The sequence below is a fragment of the Octopus bimaculoides genome, chromosome 6 (genome assembly GCF_001194135.2).
Source record: "Octopus bimaculoides isolate UCB-OBI-ISO-001 chromosome 6, ASM119413v2, whole genome shotgun sequence".
Lineage (NCBI taxonomy): Eukaryota > Metazoa > Mollusca > Cephalopoda > Octopoda > Octopodidae > Octopus > Octopus bimaculoides.
This window is the reverse complement of record NC_068986.1, coordinates 42,115,846-42,136,147: the sequence shown is the minus strand read 5'-3', so window position 1 is coordinate 42,136,147 and position 20,302 is coordinate 42,115,846. Positions and strand designations below refer to the sequence as shown.

The 20,302-nt window shown below is 37.4% G+C and overlaps 1 protein-coding gene across 1 annotated transcript in view; it reads right to left on the bottom strand.

The window, feature by feature from the left end:
• LOC128248065 (chitin synthase chs-2-like) overlaps positions 1-20,302 on the bottom strand; it is a 43,051-nt gene that overhangs the window by 5,961 nt on the left and 16,788 nt on the right. Inside the window, exons 7-12 of the mRNA XM_052968459.1 lie at positions 16,021-16,126; positions 13,476-13,578; positions 8,914-9,067; positions 5,641-5,772; positions 3,859-3,994; positions 1,188-1,388 (exon numbers count right to left, since the gene is read on the bottom strand). Coding sequence (XP_052824419.1) covers positions 1,188-1,388; positions 3,859-3,994; positions 5,641-5,772; positions 8,914-9,067; positions 13,476-13,578; positions 16,021-16,126 — 832 coding nt within the window. The remainder of the gene's footprint in view (positions 1-1,187; positions 1,389-3,858; positions 3,995-5,640; positions 5,773-8,913; positions 9,068-13,475; positions 13,579-16,020; positions 16,127-20,302) is intronic.

The window sequence follows — 20,302 nt, the reverse complement described above, 5'->3', positions numbered from 1 at the left end:
ATATATATATATATATATATATAAAATTAGTGTACATTCATGGGGCATGTGCTATCTATTTGTCCCATAATTATACGTTCATTTCTAGCGCCCTTGCTGATGAAGAACACGGATAACAAATTATTTTATTTGTTCATTAATGTTCGAAACCTAGGCACAAGTTGTAACTATTGAAAATGTGTTTATTTTTCACCCCCTTCGAAATTACTCTTAACCGTAGTTTGGACTTTGACTGTTCCTTTTAGCATGTAAGGTGTCCTGTCAGGGTCACCTCTTTTGTGTTCTTAAGTGAGGGGTTCTTAGATTAAGTATATAAGTTAGTTTTATTTAGATTATTGCTAAAAGGAGTATGGAGTAACATATCAGTGGTAGACTAGAGTAGTGGGGTATCTTTACCTATCTATCCTCTCACTCAAACAAGCATACATACATACATACATACATACATACATACATACAATCACAGACCCACGGATATACCCGTACCCTTACCTGGATATACATTCACTCCTGTAGAATTCTCATTTTTTTTTCGTTATCTACTGACGTTACCAAAACTTGAATACAAAAATGACCTTTCTTAATTATGTCCTTTTTTATAATTTTTTTCGTTATCAAATGACGTTACAATTAGTTGAATACAGCAATGTCTTAGCTTGAATTCGCTTTAAGGGTTCTTTTTGTAGGCATTTATGTACTGGTTCAATTCGAATTTCACTAATTTTGGATAATCTAGGTAACGTTATATCAACATATATTTTTGTAAGTATTAATATTAATGTTTAAATGAATGAGATTGATTATGAAATCTAGATCTCCAAATTGTAGCAGATGAACCAAAATAATAATATTATGATCCCCTGTTGTTACGCTAACTGATACACTGTATTTTTCCTTAAACACTCGGAAACAATTTCATGAAGTTAAAATGGTTGGTTTCGTTGAGAATGTTAGATATAGAAATAATCTCTTCACTCTACTGAAAACCTATTTACTTAAACCAACAAGAACGGTTGGAAAGGTGCTAGGCAGCTAAAGTTGAGAGATGCTGCTAGAATGGAACTGTAGTAGCAAAAATGTAGTAGTAGTAGTAGTAGTAGTAGTAGTAGTAGTAGTGGTAGTAGTAGTAGTAGTAGTAGTAGTAGTAGTCTTTTCGTATAATATTTTAGAACAAAAACCGTACAAACCTTGGTCATACTGTAAGTGATGTTGCGGTTCTGTTGGTAGGATAGTGTATTTTCGCATAACATTCATATCCATTAGAGCTGAACCTCGGAATAAACTGAAACAACCGGGGCTGCACAAAACACAACCAAGCACATGTTCGGTTGCCTTCTGATACCAATGGCCAATGGCATACTCAAAAATTTGAAACCATATCATTGGACCTGTAAAATAATCGAATACAGAAAACAATGTTTGTATATATACCTTTGTATATGTGTATGTGTGAGTGTGTGTGAGTGTGTTTGTGTGTGAGTGTATGTACATATATATATATATATATATGTGTGTGTGTGTGTGTGTGTGTGTGTGTGTGTGTGTGAGAGAGAGAGAGAGAGAGAGAGAGAGAGAGAGAGAGAGAGAGAGAAGTGTATGCGCATAGATGTGTGTGCATATGTATTTGTGCACATGTATACACACATATATGTGTATACTTATTCTTAAACAATGATATTATTGACAGTGACTTCGAAGTTTTGCCCACTTAACCCATCGTTGGATTGGAATGCATTGAAGTTAACGTTCGCTTTATACTGTCTCTGTTAAGTTGAAATCGTCCTTGGGTATGTGGGTCTGAGTGGAGTAGTAATTAGATTTTAGGGAGGGTTATTATAGAGAGGTGTTTTGGAGAAATTTTTATTGATTAAATTTGGGGCTATGTTAGTGATAATAATTTATTCATGTATGTAGAACATTGTAAGATGTAAATATTTATTACCCTTTATGGCACGTGCGTATAGGATGTTAGTTGTTTTTAATGGATTTAACTCTTGTTTTGATAATGTAAGTGTCAAAGGTCCAGTATTTGAAAACTTAGTAATTGTGTGTGTCAACTTTTTTGTAATGGAAATCTTTAAGGTTTCACAAATGAATGTAAGTAGGAGTAAGCTGGCCACTTTCTTTAGTAGCTGTTGTTATTTAGGGTAATTCTTGTTCTTATTTGGAAGATGGGGGTTATTATCCGAATATGTCATTGTGTTGTTAGTATAGAAATTTGCTTATGTTCACAAGCGGATGTGTTTAGGTGTAAAGGTTATTGTAGTATGTTTCTCTCTGGAGATTCGTTCCATAATCAATTTGATTGATATGTACAATTTTAACCTCTATGTTTTATGCAGGTAAAGTTTGTGGACTACGTTTTTTTTTTATAAATATTTCAATTTTGTCTCAAATGTGTTAGTACAAATTCCGCCGTAGTCGACTTTGCCTTTCATCCTTTCGGGGTCGATTAATTAAGTACCAGTTGCGTACTGGGGTCAATCTAATCGACTGGTCCCCTCCCCAAAAATTTCGGGCTTTGTGCCTAGAGTAGAAAAGAATATAATTGAATGATCTTCGTCATGATAGCAGTGGCCAGTGAACCTACCCAGCTTTGAGCAATAATCGTAGAGATGGGCTGAATGTGTACATTACATTTCCTCTTTGGTATCGTTCTCATGCTAAGGGTTATTTTGGCCCCATAATATACTGTGAATTATCTGGCAATCAGAACATTAAATTCAACAAAGATGACTTTCTTCAGGGAATGCATAAGAGGCATTCTCAACGGTACCGAAACTTGGACTACAAGAATGGAACATCAAGATCGCCTTGATATTCAAAATGTATCTTGAAATAAATAACAAGTGAATTTGACAGCTCTTAATGCTTTTAAATTTTAATGATATTATAGGGACTTGTATATATTAGAAAGACATCAAGTTATCGGCCATGTCTGACAGTTAAAAGCAATTTCTATTTCAATATGGTGTAATTACCTTACTAATACGTAATAAATTGTTGATAAACCGATGAACTACAAAAAATCAGTACCCAAAAGTCATTGAAAGCAAATTCGATTTCCCCTAGAAATAATTTTTAAAAATCACATCCTGTATAAATTTGAAACCTGTTTCAGCAAAAGAATTGCCCACGTGCACTGTACATTGTGCATTACAAAAAAAAAAATAATAAAATATCAACATTACAGAATAGTCCAGAGCAATGGATTGTCAAGCGACGAAAAATGTCCTGCAGCATTTCGTTCCTTTTTTCTGTGTTCTGAATTAGAATGCCACCGAGATCGTCTTTACTTTTCACCCTTCTGAGGTACATTAGGTTTTTTGGTTGATATGATCAACCGTATCTTTACATATTTTTATAAAATAGTTTTGTAAGCTAAATGTTTAGTCTACACTTCCCTGATGAGGTTTAACAGTAATGTAAAAGCTCCAAAGATCAAGCTAACTCCTCACTTGAATCTAATTAATTTTAGTTAATTTAAATTCCGAGGTTATGTCCTTTACATTTCTTAGAATTAGTTATGATACCGATTATTCCTCCTCACTACAAGTGCAATTTTTATTAGTCAAATCATCTTGGAATGGTACATTAAAGATGTTAGCACTCATTTTATTACTAGTACATTAAGATAGCTACAATTATGTTATATTCCTCAAAAGATATGTGATTCTATTTCACATTATATATGATCGCTATCACCAACCACTCGAGGTTGAGATCTGAGCTGCACCTACATCCAGCTAAACATTTTGAGGACAATTTGGTAAATTATTCAAACCCTAACAACCGGATGTCATTACGAATAAAACGAAAAAGAAAAGATAGAATATGTAGAGAAAGAAGTAGCTATACCTTTCCCCATTGGATGGATTCGTCCACATGCAGCTCCTAATTTTTTATCATTTTTCATAAGATCCAACAGCTTTTCAACTGCATCAGGTTGAAAATCAACATCACCATCAAGAGCCAAAATAAATGTCTTCTTGGCCTGAAATAGTTTAGTTCATTATCAGTTTTTTTTTAATATATTCTTTGACGAGAGATTTAATTCTAAAACATGTATGTAAAATAAACTTTATTGCATTGTAACAGAGTCATTGTAAACACTTAGTAATACATATATTTCATTTTTTACATCTTTATTTTGGTTACAGAAAAGTCTTCATTTTACTTATTTTCTGTTTTATGATTTTCTTATTTTTAACTTAAGGATGGCATAGTATACTTTTAATCTACATATTACTTGGGGGAAAATTTGATAAAAGCGTTAAAGAAAGTCGAACATATATTTGTTTGGAACTTCAGAGTGGGATGATATTTATGAATTGCGTTTTCCTGTTATTCATTTACTAGTCATTTGGGAAGACGCTGCATAAGAAACGAAGAGCATCTCTAAAAATGACTACAAACTTTTTGTACTATCAATATATGCGTGGTAAATTTAATTTGTCACTCGCTTTAACATTACCACATCAACCACGAACATATGTAGAAGGATTCATTTTCTTGCAAGCATTTGAGTCAGGTCTGAAGATATCTTCCTCTAACCAGTTACGGTGAGCCAAAAAGTTATGAACACAACTTGTCTTCCTCTGGTTGAGAGAAAGGACAGCTATATCGGGAAATATCTTTGATTTTAATGAATGTACTTACATAGGTACGACATTAAACTGTATCCGGTAGTGAGGCTCAGCTAGGGAGTTCTGGAGTTGTGGGGATCATGGAATCACCCCTTAATTACCATTAGTCCCATATTCGTTCTGACCCGGAACAACAGTACCTGTGTGTCCCATCTATAGGTTAAATAGATTTTTGTAAAGGTTTATTGAGATCCTCTGCAGGAACGCAATCAATCTGAGAGAAGGAAAATTCCAAAATTAATACCTTCTTCTCACTTGCCCTAAGCCAGCAGGGGAAGAGCATGACTGTTGTGAGTAACATAAGATACGTCCAATAATATAGATTCATCCTATGGAGGCAACTATCTCACGTTAGTGCGCATTCTGCCGTCGGCAAAGAGAGCAGATAAACGAACTTACATACAACGGAAAGTTAAAGCCTTTGAAGGATATAGACCTCAATAAGTCTGTCAAACAGCCTTACTATTGTAATACTGTAACAAGCTGTTGAGAATTAAATATATGACTTCTAAAATGTTTTCTCGTGAGACTATTCAATATCAGTGGAAATAAATTACCAAAATTACTATTCTGAGTTACATTAACACTCATTACATTAATAAGTAGCTGTTAACTTTCATTAAACATTCTTACACCAAGGTAAAATTGCATGGAATATTTGGGGCCTTGCTTCTGGCACAACAGAGCCAGCAAGAAGATTCGAACCCATTTATTTAAATGAAAGACAGACATTTGAACTACATGTACTGGTGGTAATTAATTTATCCACTTCTTTAAGAATGACAAACTATATATCTGAAGAAATTCGACAGTGTGAAACGATATCTTAGTGTGAAAAATCAACTAATTTTTATTTTAAAAATCATTCTCGATTTAGAACAATTGCGGCAAATATAAAAGATGTAGACGCCCAAACCTCAACTTAAGAAATATCTGAAAACTAAATTGCAGGAAATGTAATAAAAGAAAATATAGAAATTATCAGCAATATTACCAGTTTATTTATTTCCTTCTCTCTTATTTTGTCGAGGTCATACTCATATGAGTTTACGTTTAATATCAAATTTACCCTTTCATCGGCCAAAATTGGGAGTCTATGAGCAAGCAAGTAGTACATATACATAACCTAAAATGGATCAACCAGTAAATCATTTAAGAGATTATGGCATGTCAGGTATGAAATATTCACTTTCATAATAATGCGTCACAAAAACATTTTGAAAAGCAAATTAACACAAAGTTACCCGCATAAACGTATAAATAGATTTTTGGATGCGATAACATTTTTAATATTTTTTAAAGTGTATATCTCGCAGCAAAATAACAGAATTTACATTGCATTCAACAAATGTTCTGGAGATGAGATAGCGATACCACAATATCACGGTATATTTTACAAATACACAAGTGAGCGGACAAACGAAAGAAAAATGGATACTCGACATATTTCGTAGGGGTCACATGAATTATTTAAAAGTTTGATTCGGCTTGTGCGGGCTCCTAATAAAATACTGCGAAGCATTAAGTTGTACGGAGCCGAATGAAACTGTTTTAAATCATATTGGGTCATTCCATAAATAATGCAGTTTTTTTTTCAATTGCATGAACTAAAAGTCAGAGGGAGATTGGATAAACTACCTGCAGTTAGTAATTTTACGTTGTCCTTATTCTTAATGCAAGTTTTGAAGGGTGCGGTTCGATTTTAAGTTATTTTTTCAAAGTTATAATGGAAGTGACAAAGGAGCATATTAGGCATATGTTACTTTATGTGTTCAATAAAGGCCAAACCGCAACGGAAAGTGCGAGGAATATTAATGCCGTGTATGGGGATCGGACAATAAGCGTAAGACAGTGTCAACAGTGGTTTCAGTAATTTCGATCCGGAAACTACTGCCTAGAAAACGAGCCTCATCCTGGAAGATCTGTAGAGCTTGGTGAGGACGTCCTGCAAACCCTATCTTCTATCAAGATAATGCTGGGCCACATACAGCGAGGATGACATTCCAAAGGCTGGAGCAGTTTGAATGGGAAACAATGCCCGACCTACCATATTCGCCGGACATTGCCACATCTGGTTATCATTTATTCCTTTATTCCGCAGTCTTCAAAATCATTTGGACGGAAAAAATATGAATTCTGTAGACGAGGTTAGAACAGTACAGGACGAGTATTTGTCATCACGGACAAGTGAATTTTGGAAGAGAGGCCTTGCAAGTCTACCAGATAGATGGAAGAGTATTGTAGAAAATGGAGGAGAATATATTTTAGATTAAAAAAGAACTTTGTTTATCTTAATTTTGAAAAATACAAGAAGTATAAAAATCCGCATTATTTATGGGATGACCCAATATATATATATTAGTAGTAATGGTAAGACAACAAAAGAATGAATGAAACCTCGATATTATGTAAATAGAGGAATTTATCTGTGATATAATATGTGACAATTATTCGGTTGCCATAATAAGACTCCGAGTTTCGGATGTCGGGGCGGAAACCTCTGGCATCTCGTCAGTTATTGAGGCAATCAAAAAATGCTATGAAAATGACCATTAAACAAAGGGAAATTACTATGTAATTGACCATTATTAAAGCAAAAGAGCTATTAGAATGACCGTTAAATAAGGGGAAAAAAACCGAAGGGGAGAAAGTAGAGAAGTAGAGAAGTAAAGAAGTAAAAATTTCTCATCACAAGTGATGCAAAAATGGTCTTTTTCCAGTCGAGAAATCAATAAGGAGCACACTTCGAGGCGTCTGTTTTTTTTTTAATCTCGTTCAGTTGATGTGGAACAAACCTATTCGTTTTCTTGACTTCCAATTCTTTACAGGTGTCCAAAACATTTGTGCGAGATGTTTGGATTTCTGATAAAAGTTTTCGAACCTTTGTTCTCGGATTTTGTTCAACCAAAGCATTTAATCCACCATGCCGAATAACTGAGATTGGCCTACCCCTTGGTTTATTTTCAAGGCTACCATCTCCTGAGCGAGAGCTTTGGAACCATCTCTGAACAGTTTTCATATCAACAAAACTATTACCAAAGGCCCGCTCGATATTCCGTAGAGCTTCTGCGGTAGAGTGACCTAGTTTGTACTCTACTCATACGAGAAAATCACTCAACATAGTTTGGTTGTTATCATTTTCATAAGGTGTGTGGGTACGAATTTTGTATACCAATATTGTTGGGAAAAGAAAAGAGTCAAGATTAAATGCAAGGTATACATAATTGAGTTTTTAAATGACTGAAATAAGAATCAATTAAAAATACGACATTTCATGTGAAACAACCTTATATATATATATATAATGCGAGAGAGACCTATCCGCTTTGCAGTCGGCCAAAGCCTCCATCACCTCCACAGGCGTGATTGGCCCTTCGCAAGATTTTATATAGAGTCTGAATGTGACGATGGCCTGGGGGCGACTCTAGGTTTCGGGTTTATTCAACTGGACAGCCTGTATCACCGTACATTCGGGTTGAGAACGTTGAACAACTTCCAAAAGCCCTTAACCTGGCAATGTTACAGAGGTGCCTTGCCCGTTTGGGATAAGTTCGTAAGACACGGTAAGCGTCAGTCGCCGACCTGTCCAAGATGCGTGGGAGACAGAGAAACTTTCCCTCACGCTATTGTTCAGTGTCCAGAGACAATTGAAATGTGGGCTTATGTTGAACACCTTTTGTCCGGCGAAGGAAGAGTTCAGCTGTCGACTGAGTCAATTATAAAAATTGACCCACCGGAAGTTTTAACAAACGAAGGTAAGAATTGTTTTCTCACGGTTGTAGCAATAGCGAAAGAGGCAGTATGGAAGATTAGGATGAAAGGAATTAAGACAGGCAACTTTATCTCTGGCCACAATTTACGATCATTTTTTTACTTTTCATTTGAAAAGGAAGATGTTGCTGGAGAAGAGATGTCTGTCGGAGTGTACGTTCCAAAAGAGATGGAAGCATGGTGTACGTGTTGTGCGTGAAAGGTTGATTCAAAACAAACACGTATAAATTGCAAAATTCTGACCAAATTCAATTAGAGCAGACTGCATAATACTAAAATTTCCACGAACAAATATTGAAGTTGTCAGTTATTGCAAGGTTCTTGTCAAGCAGTGTGTGTGTGCTCAATAACCTTTGACGCTTGTATGATATATAAATAAATATCTTGGATACATATTTTTTGCTGATTTTGTTTAAGGGAATTACCAATAACATTATTGTTTTGTTTCTGCATATAGGTATCCTGTATTAAAAATATCATATAATTATATATTTACCTGAGACCATCTTTTCTTGTTTCGAATTTTTTTCTTATCTTTTAAATGTACGAAGAGTAGGACATTCTCTTGTATTTGCCATAATAGTTGGCCGCCATATGGTGTCATAATTTTACATGGTGGATGCAATGTTGTTGGGAATTTCATCACAGAGCTGTAGAGTGTAAAAGCAGAAAAATGCGTCAAACGTTTCTGAAATAGTTTTTGATATACATACATACATACATACATACATACATACATACATACATACATACGCACCAACACAAACACAGAGATATAAATATGTATATACATGTATATGTATGTGTGTGTATGTATATATATATATATATAATACACTCTTTAACTCCTTAACTTGTTTCAGCTTCTAAGCTGCGGTCATGCTGGGGCACCACCGCTGGCTGCACTACACCATTATTTGAAACCTCCTCTGATATGTGATATTTGGTGAATGTGAGAGCTTGAAACTGCTGCTCTCATCTGGGTTTCCTGCCTTGAGGTAGGCTCACCTGGAACCCTTAACAAGATGAGATCCAGTATTATTGTGAAGAGACCTACATCCATACCAGGCATTTTGGAAGGATATTGCAGAGCTGTGGGCCTTGAAACCCAAGCTGTTGCAATATCTGGTCCTGTATTTTGATGGCGATGCTGGGATCTTTGGCACTATGCTGTGGCGCCCCGTTCTGTTGTTTGCGTAATTTGCAATGCCAAAGTTTGGTGCACATCCTTCCAAGAATTTCCAGATGTATATCACTGCATATCTCTCCGCCTTCGTTCTAGGAAGAAGAATTTTAACTCCTTCAGCCTGTCCCAGTAGCTGATATGTTGCATTAAGATGATTTTCTTTGTGTAGCTTCGTTGGATTGCTTTGAGTTCCGCCGTTAATTTTATGCTATGTGGTGACCATAGTTGGGAGCAGTAGTCCAAGCGGCGGAAGACATATGCCCTCCAAAAGACATGCGCCCTCCATCATAGATACCTTTTCTTTCGATTGATAGTTCGGAGAATCCATCCAGCAAGTCGTCTGCATTTTATTACCAAATTAGTAATATGCATTTGGAAAGATGCATCATTACTCATTTCCCAGGTCACGCATTGAATTTAATGCATCCTGTTTGCACCTCATTTAGCTTAGAGTGCTGATAACGCAGGGCTTGGAATTTTTCTGCATTAAACTGTATGTTGTTGTCCTCAGCCCACCTGTATATCGCGTCCAACTTCAGTTGCAGATGCGCAATATTTCCAGTGTTCTGAATTATTTGAGAGACTTTTGAGTCATCTGCATAGCTAGCAAGGGTGGCTATCTAAGCAGCTGAGGGCAATTCTGAGAGCACCAGTATAAATAGCAGTGGCCCTAAGATAGTGCTCTGTGGAATATCATTTACTATAGTGTCTCCTTTCAGATGGCTCTATTGGCCATCACTGCCAGACGTCTATCTTTTATAAATTCGTGTAGCCACTCACCTAGTTTTCCGGCTATGCCGAGATCACGCAGTTAGTGACACATCATACCATGGCCAACTTTATCAAAGGCTTTTGCAAAATCGAGATATATCTCATCCACACTTGAGTTGTTAAGCAGCTACTTTAAAGCCAGTCGCAATGTTGTAAGAGCCGTGTCAGGCAGCTTCTACCAGGTAGAAAACCATGCTGGGTGTCAGTCTACAAGTCATTCTCTTCAACGAACGTGAATGGTTTCTTGCGGACTATTCGTTCCATGACTTTACTGATGTCTGAGCTCAGAGAGATAAGTGTATAATTTTTAACACCTGCTCTGCTTTCTCCTTTGTGGACAGGGCCTATTATTCCTTCCTTCAATTTGCCTGTGAGATTACCACTAACAAGAAAACTCTGAAAAATTAGCTGCAGTGGTCTTGCGAGAGATCGTTTGCACGATCTGAGAAGGATTGCTGGGAATCCATCAGGACCAACAACTAAGTTTGTGTCTACCTCATCTATGGCCAGTGTTACATCTTTAATGTTGATGTAATCAATTTTCGCCTCTTAGGTTACAGGTAAAGTGACAAAGAATTCTGTTGGTTTCTTTACTTGCCTGTGTCCCAGAGAACACACTTTGGAACTGTTCGTTCGGTGTTTCAGTTATCCTCATTGAGTTTCCTGTGAGGGAACCATCTTTTTGGAAGAGGGGGCCCTATCTCGTGGCTTAGTGTAGTTGTTTCTTTAGAAAAGTTAAGGAAAGATTTAGGGTTCGGCTTAATATTTTCTATAACTCAGGCTTCCTTATCTCCTCTTTTTCGCGAAAGTGATGCAGACTTTTCTCAATCTCCAGCAGCGTTCTCTTCAGGAAGAACTTTTCACTACTTTTGGTGTGCTTGTTCAGGCGGTTTGCAATCCTTGTCCGTCGTCTCATAAGAATTTTACTTTCCCAAGGAATCTTGCTTTTGTGTATGTTGGCCTTGTGCTCTGGGACAGATTTGTCACATATAGCTTGCATTATGGACATGAAATGTTTGTTTCTCGTGTCAATGACTGGTACGGAGAGACATTTAAGCCAATGCTGTTTGATGATCTCTTTCTCAATCGGCTTCCAGTTAGCTTTATGAAAGTTCAGTTTGGAGAGATATCGGGTGCTTCTTAGAGGCTGTACGCCTGCAGGAGCTTTTGTTTCATACATAGTCAGCTCTATTCTGTTGTGGTCCGAGACTAGCGTCGGTGTCACTTTCATATTATGGATCATGTCCATATTGTTTGTGAAGCAGATATCCAGTATGTTATTTGCCCTGGTTGTTTGCAGCACAATTTGCTCAATAAATGAAGCATTGATTAGGTGGAGTAAGGACTTTGTGCTTGTTTGTAGTGTGTCATTCCTCAGAGCATCTGGCCTTCAGGCTAGCCCACATTGGGAACGTTAAAGGCACTCAAAAGGAATGCACCGATGTGTTGCTCCAGTTTGGTGAGAACTCCTATCTTTGCTAGGCAGTCTTCAAACTTACCGGTATGATTTTGAGCATCTGATGGGCGATATGTAGTACATATAACAATATTAAGTTGTCTTATGTGTACAATTTGGATGTCACATACTGAGTTTAAATATAACAGCAGGACCTGGGGCGTCAGATCCTCTCGGATGTACACAGCAACTCCACTGTGGATTCTTTCTTTTCTATTTGAGCGTATTACAACATATTTTGGTATGTGTATTTCTGCATCCCTTATAGCAGGTCTAAGCTGCTATGCAGAGAGCTTGGTTGCATGCAGCAAGTTCTCTCAGGAAAAAGGTTTTTGTTTTGCATTAGAGGTGTAGCAGACTTTGGATACTTTTTATACTCTCTTTTACTTGTTTCAATCATTTAACTGCGGCCATGCTGGAGCACCGCCTTTAGTCGAGCAAATCGACCCCAGGACCAATTCTTTGTAAGCCTAATACTTATTTTATCGGTCTCTTTGCCGAACTGCTAAGTTATGGGGACATAAACACACCACCATCGGTTGTCAAGCGATGTTGGGGAGACAAACACAGACACACAAACATACACACACATGCATATATATACATATATACGACAGAGATGCATGAAGATTTACGATTAAAAGATAACTATTTAGTTATGGTATTTATGATCCGCGTAATGAGCTCCCAAAGCTAAAATAGAATGGATCAGAGGAAAGTACACACTAACAGTTAAAAAATATCCCACTACAAACTATGAAAGCATCACAAAGGAACCTACCACAGAGAGGAAAGAAAGGAAGCAACTGAGACGATCAGACATAAAACAAACGAGACTTCAAAATACGACAGTCATTCACACAAATAACATAGATGGTATAACAGTAAACCAAAACTAAGCAGACAAAAAAAAATATAATAAACTCCGACATGTCAAAGTAGTAATGAAAGCCATTCAAATAGTCAGCCAAATTCGTATTCAAACAAAATTATACCCTAGCAACCACACTTAACAACAAACAAAATATAACCACAAATGGCAACAAATTAACAACGTTGATAGAGAAGAGAAACAATAAAGAAAGTAAACAACAATAAAATTGATGAACATGAGACAACAGAAATCATTGCCCAAGCTACATACAAACAAACAACTCTGTGAAAGAATAGATTGATACGACAGGATCCCGCAAAAAATTCCTGTACACAGAAAGAAATTACCCGAATATCAAAAGGTCTAAGTTGCCAGATCAGTTCTGTAGCAGTATCTAGAGAAAACTGGTATACTTCTTATAAAGTTGAACTCTGCTCAGGACCTGATTTCATAAGGTTTTCAGCTCGAAACATAATGTGTCGTCACAAATACAGCAGAATTTTATTCAGCTCTCTAATGATTATGCACATCTATTTGATTCTAATAGCTGTTTCCAGCAGAGATACAATGCCTGAAATTCGTAGGGAAGATTAGTCAATAACGTCGACTCCAATATTTGACGGCGACCACGAAAGGATAAAAAAGCTTAGTTAACGTCGGTGCTGTCTGATATCAGAACATAAAACGAATGAACAAATGGTGCAAGGTATTTTGTCCAAAATTCTAATGCATCTGCCAAATAATAATAATATTCACTTATATCTTACATACCTGGCTGCTTTGTCAATTGTGGTGACGAAAGTTTGAACATATTTGTTCACATTAACATCTCCAAACTCATTTACCTCCATAGCATCATCAAAGAAAATATGAGCTATAAATAAATTTAAAAAAACAATTGAACAGATTGCATCCTTACCAATTTTCATTTGAGACAAAATAATATTGAAAACGTCTTATCTTCCTCCTTCTACTCCCCCCCCCCTCATTATCATCATAATCAACATCATCATCATTTACATAGATAAACATATATAAAAGTTGCTGCAAGTTTTTGATATTTATGGATACATTACACATACGTTAACAATTATTTGCCAACCTAATGTGGCAATCCCGTTTAGGGGGACGAATGCTACTGTTGCTTTGCCCCAGCAGACATCGTCTCCAGCTGGCCATATGACACACGATCTGTGTCCTTATATTTTCGAACAGGGAGCTCAGCAGCCCCATCCAGCACAAGACCACATCTGTGTTACCGGTTTCTGGGTTATTGCCTTTTATCTGCACAACGTAGCTGCTTGGCTAGGCGGCGCTACTGAATTCCCATTCGAAAATAAAGTAAATAGAACCCTTATTATTTCTAAATCTCTCAAAAGTGATATTCAGTAGCAGCACTTTAAAATAACGATTAATTGCCAACCTAATGTGACAGTCCTGTTTAGGGGACGGATGCTACTGTTGCTTCGCCCCAGGAGATATCGTCTCCAGCTGGCTATACAACACGCTATCAGAGTTCGAAAATATAAGGACACGGATAAAGAGCAATAACCCAGAAACCGGTCCACAGATGTTGTCTTGTGCTGGATGGGGCTGCTGAGCACAATACAACATCGAAAATATAAGGACACAGATCGTGTGTCGTATCGCCAGCTGGCGACGATGTCTTCTGGGGCTAAACTGCAGTAGCATTCGCCCCCTAAGCCGGACTGCCACATTAGATTGGAAAATAATCGTTGCTTTAAAGTGCTGCTCCTGAATACATCTCTTTGAGAGATGTAGAAATAACAATACTTCTAGTATATATATATATATATATATATATATATATATATATATATATATATATATATATATATATATGTACATATGTGAGAGTGGTCGTCAAACGTAGCAACCTTTTCATAGTAGACTATGCTTACAACAGATTTAATAGCATTCTATCATAGGCTTTGAAATTACTACTAGTCCCTGATTTTATTACACACGCGCACGCACACACTTACACACGCGCACGCACACACTTACACACATACACACTTACACACATAAACACATACTCACATACATACATACATACATACATACATACATACATACATACATACATACATACATACATACATACATACATACACTACTGGACAAAATCTTAAGCCCATTGAAAAAAAACTGCTTAAATGAACTCCTTGCAGACCGATACATTTGACTATTTTTCATTATAGATTCATAATTGGCAAATAAAAAAGGATATACGAAAACCTAGAGAAATGTTTAACATTTGATACATAAGATATGCATTGTATGAAAGCGAACAATATTTTACCTGTTATTAAATTTAAGACCATAACAAATAAAATGTTTAAATCCGTTATAAATTATAAACTTCCTTATATTGTTCAAGCTTTCTCTGTGTCAACAACTGCCGGTCACTCTCTGTCTATTTCACAACAACAACAATGAGCAAAGCTAAAATATTGACGGATTTTGATCGTGGTAGAATTGTCGAACTCCAGAAGCAGGGCATTGGATGGCAACAGATTTTTACAACAGTTGAACGCAACTTGAAACTGTGTGTGCTTATTTGTCAAGTAGTCTTTATCTCGTAGCGTATCATTCCGGACAACCTCCTGCAAATATTTGTGTCGAATATACCACGGCGAAGTTTTGAAGTTATCCGCAGGAATAGTGGAGCTACTATTATTGAGCAGCATTGTTTACTATTTATTTTCGTTTGCTATTTGTCATAGTCTTAAAGTTTTGACATGACAAAATATTATTAGCGTTCATACAATGCATATTTTGTGCATTAGATGTTAAGCATTTCTTTAGGTTTTTGTATATCTTTTTTTTTCTATTTGACAATGATGAATCTACGACGAAGAATAGTCGAATATATCGGTCTGCAAGGAGTTCGCTTCGGCACTTCTTTTCACTGGTCCTAAGATTTTATCCAGCAGTGTATAAGCATGTGTGTGTGTGTGAGTGTGTGTGTGTGAGTGTGTGTGTGAGTGTGTGTGTGTGTGTATGTGTGTGTGTGTGTGTGTGTGTGTGCGTATATGTATGTGTGTGTATGTGTGTGTGCGTGTGTGTAATGTAAAGAGTGTTGCCAGGCGGGATCTTGTTTTCGCGTTTAACAAGCAAGTACTCCGTAGCCATATACAGAGAATCTACTAGATTATAGTTTGGATCCGTTCCATGAGATTACGCTAATAGCCTAAAATTTGGGACACTGTGAAGGGCAGCGGCATTATGTGGTAGTTCTAATATCAAAATATAAAATAAACAATTTGGAATAATCGACAAAATTACTTACCTTCAAAATCATAATAGTCCTCATCATCTCTTGAGTCATCACCCTCGTTCGCCATTTTTATGTCGGTTAGCAAGGTTTGTTCAATTGCCATTCTAAAAATGAGCAATCAAACAATTCATTTTATTCGTAAGTAATAGAGTACTTCATTAATAGTATTGTAATTTCATATAGTATACATAATTCAGAATGGAAATAATACTCAGAATGTATCCCAATATAATATTTTATACAGAAAAGCATTGCCTGGAATTCATGAAGGCAGTTCCAAATATATGGGGTGGGGAAAGCAGTAATCTTTTTTTAATTTTAAGAAATAACGTCATTAATACCAACAATCATAATTTAACATTTTCATAGAAAATAAAGATGTTTAAAAACAAAGCATTTAAAATATTTCTATAGTTCCAGATACGGTTGGTTTTGTTTGACTGCCAAGTTGATTCACTAAACATGGATAAAATCTTAAATGTTGATATGCTTTCCAAATATGCTGTATGCATTAGGAATTGACTTATTTCGTTAACTGAAACATAAACATAAGTCGCTTTCACTCTCGATTTCCTTTCAAATAATAATTTCTTTCACAAGTAACGCTAACAAAAACAAACACGAAAACACCAATAGAGATGTGTTTAGCAAAAACATTATAGTAGTTCATTAAGAAAGTAGTTTGATCAATTTCATCAATGAAAGGTATACACCTATCCACACATACAAATCGCTAAGTGAAGAAAATATACAGAAGAGACAAGTAGCAGTAGGTAAAAAGGAAAGGTATGGAAGCTCAAGCTGCAGACAGAAATGACTTGCGAAGTCTGTATAAGATCGTATGCGGATTAACAAGTGCGCAAAAAAGGTAAAAATCGTAAAATGCTTACAACAGAGGAGGAACAAGCAAACCTCTAGAAAGGAAAGAGTATTTTCGTGAAGTTCTCAATCGGCCGATTCCAGCAACTACATTTGAAACGGGTAATGAACCACTCATGAATGAAATGAACACGAAGGTGGCTGATACTAGCAGAAGAAGTGGACATGCAAATACGCAATTTGAGGAGCAACAAAGTAGATAGCATAGATGATTTACATGCCGAGCTCTTGAGCTTCCGAGTTCATAGCGTGGAAGCATTTGTACAATATATGATACATTTCTTCATATTTATTTGGTAGAGGGAAGATCTACCAAGTTATTGGAATCATGGAATGGTGCACTACACATAAACGGTGATCTGGTAGTCTTGTTTACTATTTATTTATTTATTTGGTGCAGCATTACACTGTTATCCATGTCTGGCAAAGTTCTCTGCAGTGCCCTGCTGAGACGATTAAAGAAGGTAATTGATATTGTATTGAGAGTGGAGCAGACACATTTTCGGAGTGGTAGATCCTGTGTAGATCAGATCTTCGTATTGCGAAATGTAATCGAGCAAAGTAGAGAACATAGAGTGTGGCTGCTAATTAACTTTATCGGATTAAAGAAAGTATTTGACAGGGTTCACTGAAATAAACTCTGGAATAACTCGTGAGTCTATGGGATCCCGAACGGCTGTATCAGCATCTTTAAGTCTCTGTATAGGAGGAACTTGCAATATTGCGTAAGGATGAGATACAGAACCACCGACATGTCCGAAATTGCTACAGGAATGAGACAAGGTTGCATCTTGCCGCCGTTTCATTATGCGGAAAGCGACTCATAGCACAAATTTTGAAATAAAGTGGGGACCGAGAGAACTGACACGTTCGAATTTCGCAGACGATTTGGTGTTACTAAGTTCCAGCAGAGACACTGCAGGCCATGACAGATAGATTATAGAGTTAAGGACAAAAGAAAGTTTGCAGAATAGCACTGTAAAGAACAGAGCCATTTAAACTGGTGGAGCCCAAGTACAACTTGTCGATCTCAGACAAGACAAAACTGAGTACATCGACATGTTCACATGTCTCGGATCCTATATTTCAAACGCGCGTGATGCAGAAATTAATGTCAGTTTCAAGATAGAATGTGTAACATCAGTATTCCGACGCATTCCTCCAAGACAAGGCTGCAGCTATATTCATTTTTTGCTATATCAATAGCCAACCACGCCTATGAAACCTGGAAGACAGCAAAGGTAGCTAAAAGATCTCTCAAGTGCTGGATGTGCTACGTCGATGCTGCCTACGTACAATTCTGGTCATCTTTTATCAGGACAGTGTGAGAAACGAAGAGGTGGTATGAAGAGGTAGCATAGGAGTTTGTAGGACGTAGTGACTAAGCGGCGGATACACTTTACCACACTGACTATGCACTTAAATGCTATCCATGTGATGGAGTGGGCGTCGTTTATGGACAGCATTACAGGATCTAAGAGCTAAGTTATATATATATATATATTACGGAAATGTACTTGTATAGCAAGTGACCTGATCTGAGATCGTGTGCTGAAGCAAAAACGATTGTAGCGTAGGTGTTTATAAGCCATTTAAAAACACACAAAATCCGTTAGATTCACTTCAACATTTAAATTTAATTTGTCAAAAATAACTTCCAGTTGTCTTCCAGCACGCCGTACTCCAATCCCGAATTTCTGAGGTACCGTGCTATTGCAAGATAGCTGTTGAACCTTCGCTAGGTTTTTCCGTGCTTTTAGCAAGTCTTGTCTTTAGTCCTGTTGGCTTTCTAGCAACCCTCCTCACCAGGCAAGACTAGTGGAGGAAACCAGTTTAATCGCCTATGACCTGACCATACAAGCGGTTGTACTGCATTCTATGTTACTTGTGGCATTCATGAGAGACTTCACAAGTGACCTGACCCTATAGACTTCACAAATGACCTGACTATTATGAGTGGTCAGGTCACTTGTGAGAAAACTAAGCAAGCTAGCAACAATGGCTTTAATGACTATTGTTGGTACGAGCATTTTTCTGTTTTACTTAACCATGACACTATACCTTCCACTGGGCCGCAGACCCATCAGTCCCTGGCCCTGTTACATAGATTCCAGCTTGACCGAGACTGATGCACCCGTCATAACAAGTCCGGTTTTCGTTCTGGCCGTGGCTGCATCATTTGTGTTATCAGCAACCGATTGTCATCTGCTTCGTCGATTTTGCTGCGGCATTTGACTGTTGAGCGTGGTGTGTTGTGGAAAGTAATGGCATCAGATGGTTTTCCACCAGAACTTCTGAAACTGCTGAAAGCATACCACGAAATAGTACAATAAAGGTTCGGGTATATAGACAAGAATTACCACATTCCGATGGCCGTTCTGGAGTTAGATAGGATTGTGCGATATCTCCAGCACTGTTCAACTACGTCATCGACTAGCTTACGAAACATGCCACTGCAAGAGTTTCCTGATGTTACTTTGTCCTCACCGACCTTAACTACGTTAACGATATATCGATCCTGGAGGGACAACAACGCTGAACTACAAACTGCTATCAACAGCATCAACTCTTGGGATCTCAATATCAGCATGAAGATAAATGCGTCTCAAACTAAAATTATCGCAGTAGAGATGCCATCCTAGGAAAAAGAGCCAATGGTTCTCACTGGTGAAGTGTTTGGAAAAGTCGAACACGTCAAATACCTCGTATTAACATGCACAGCAAACGGACAAGGAAAGACCAAGATTGACTTACGCATCAACAGCACCCGTATCACGATCTTTCGCCTTCAGACCCACCACTAGTCGCGTGTGGAGATCAGAATTCGCACGAAAGTGTGTATTTTCCTAGCACTCACGCGAACCATCTTTATCTATGGGTGCGAATCCTGGCCAGTGAGAGCTGAAGGTCTCCAAAAACTCGGAGTTTTCGACCACCACTGCTTGCGTCAAATTTTGCGGGTTCACCCAGTGGACATAATTTGGGACTCCGAAACACAACGCTGCTGCCTCAACTCTCTGCAATAAGCTCTACTCACAAGATGTCTGAGGTACCTTGGCCAGACACTCCGTCAACCTCCGGGGGAATTCATTCGTAAGGCTCCCACTCGGGCTGGCGTAAACGAGCTGTAAGACAAGTGAAGAGGTGACTGGCGACAGTAAATGTGGACGTAGCAACTCAATCAGGCACCCGCGTCTATGGTCTTCGACAGTGGAAAGGAAGTGGGCATCTATTACAACCAGGAATGCGGGCGAACGTCGGATATGATAAGCATTCGTGAGGGACATCGTGAACATGTTGGTCTGAGCCGGTTCAACCCACCACCGGTGAAGGCCGCAGGCTGCAGTAAGTACAAATAAGTAAGTGTGTGTATATATATATATATATATATATATATATATATATATATATATAT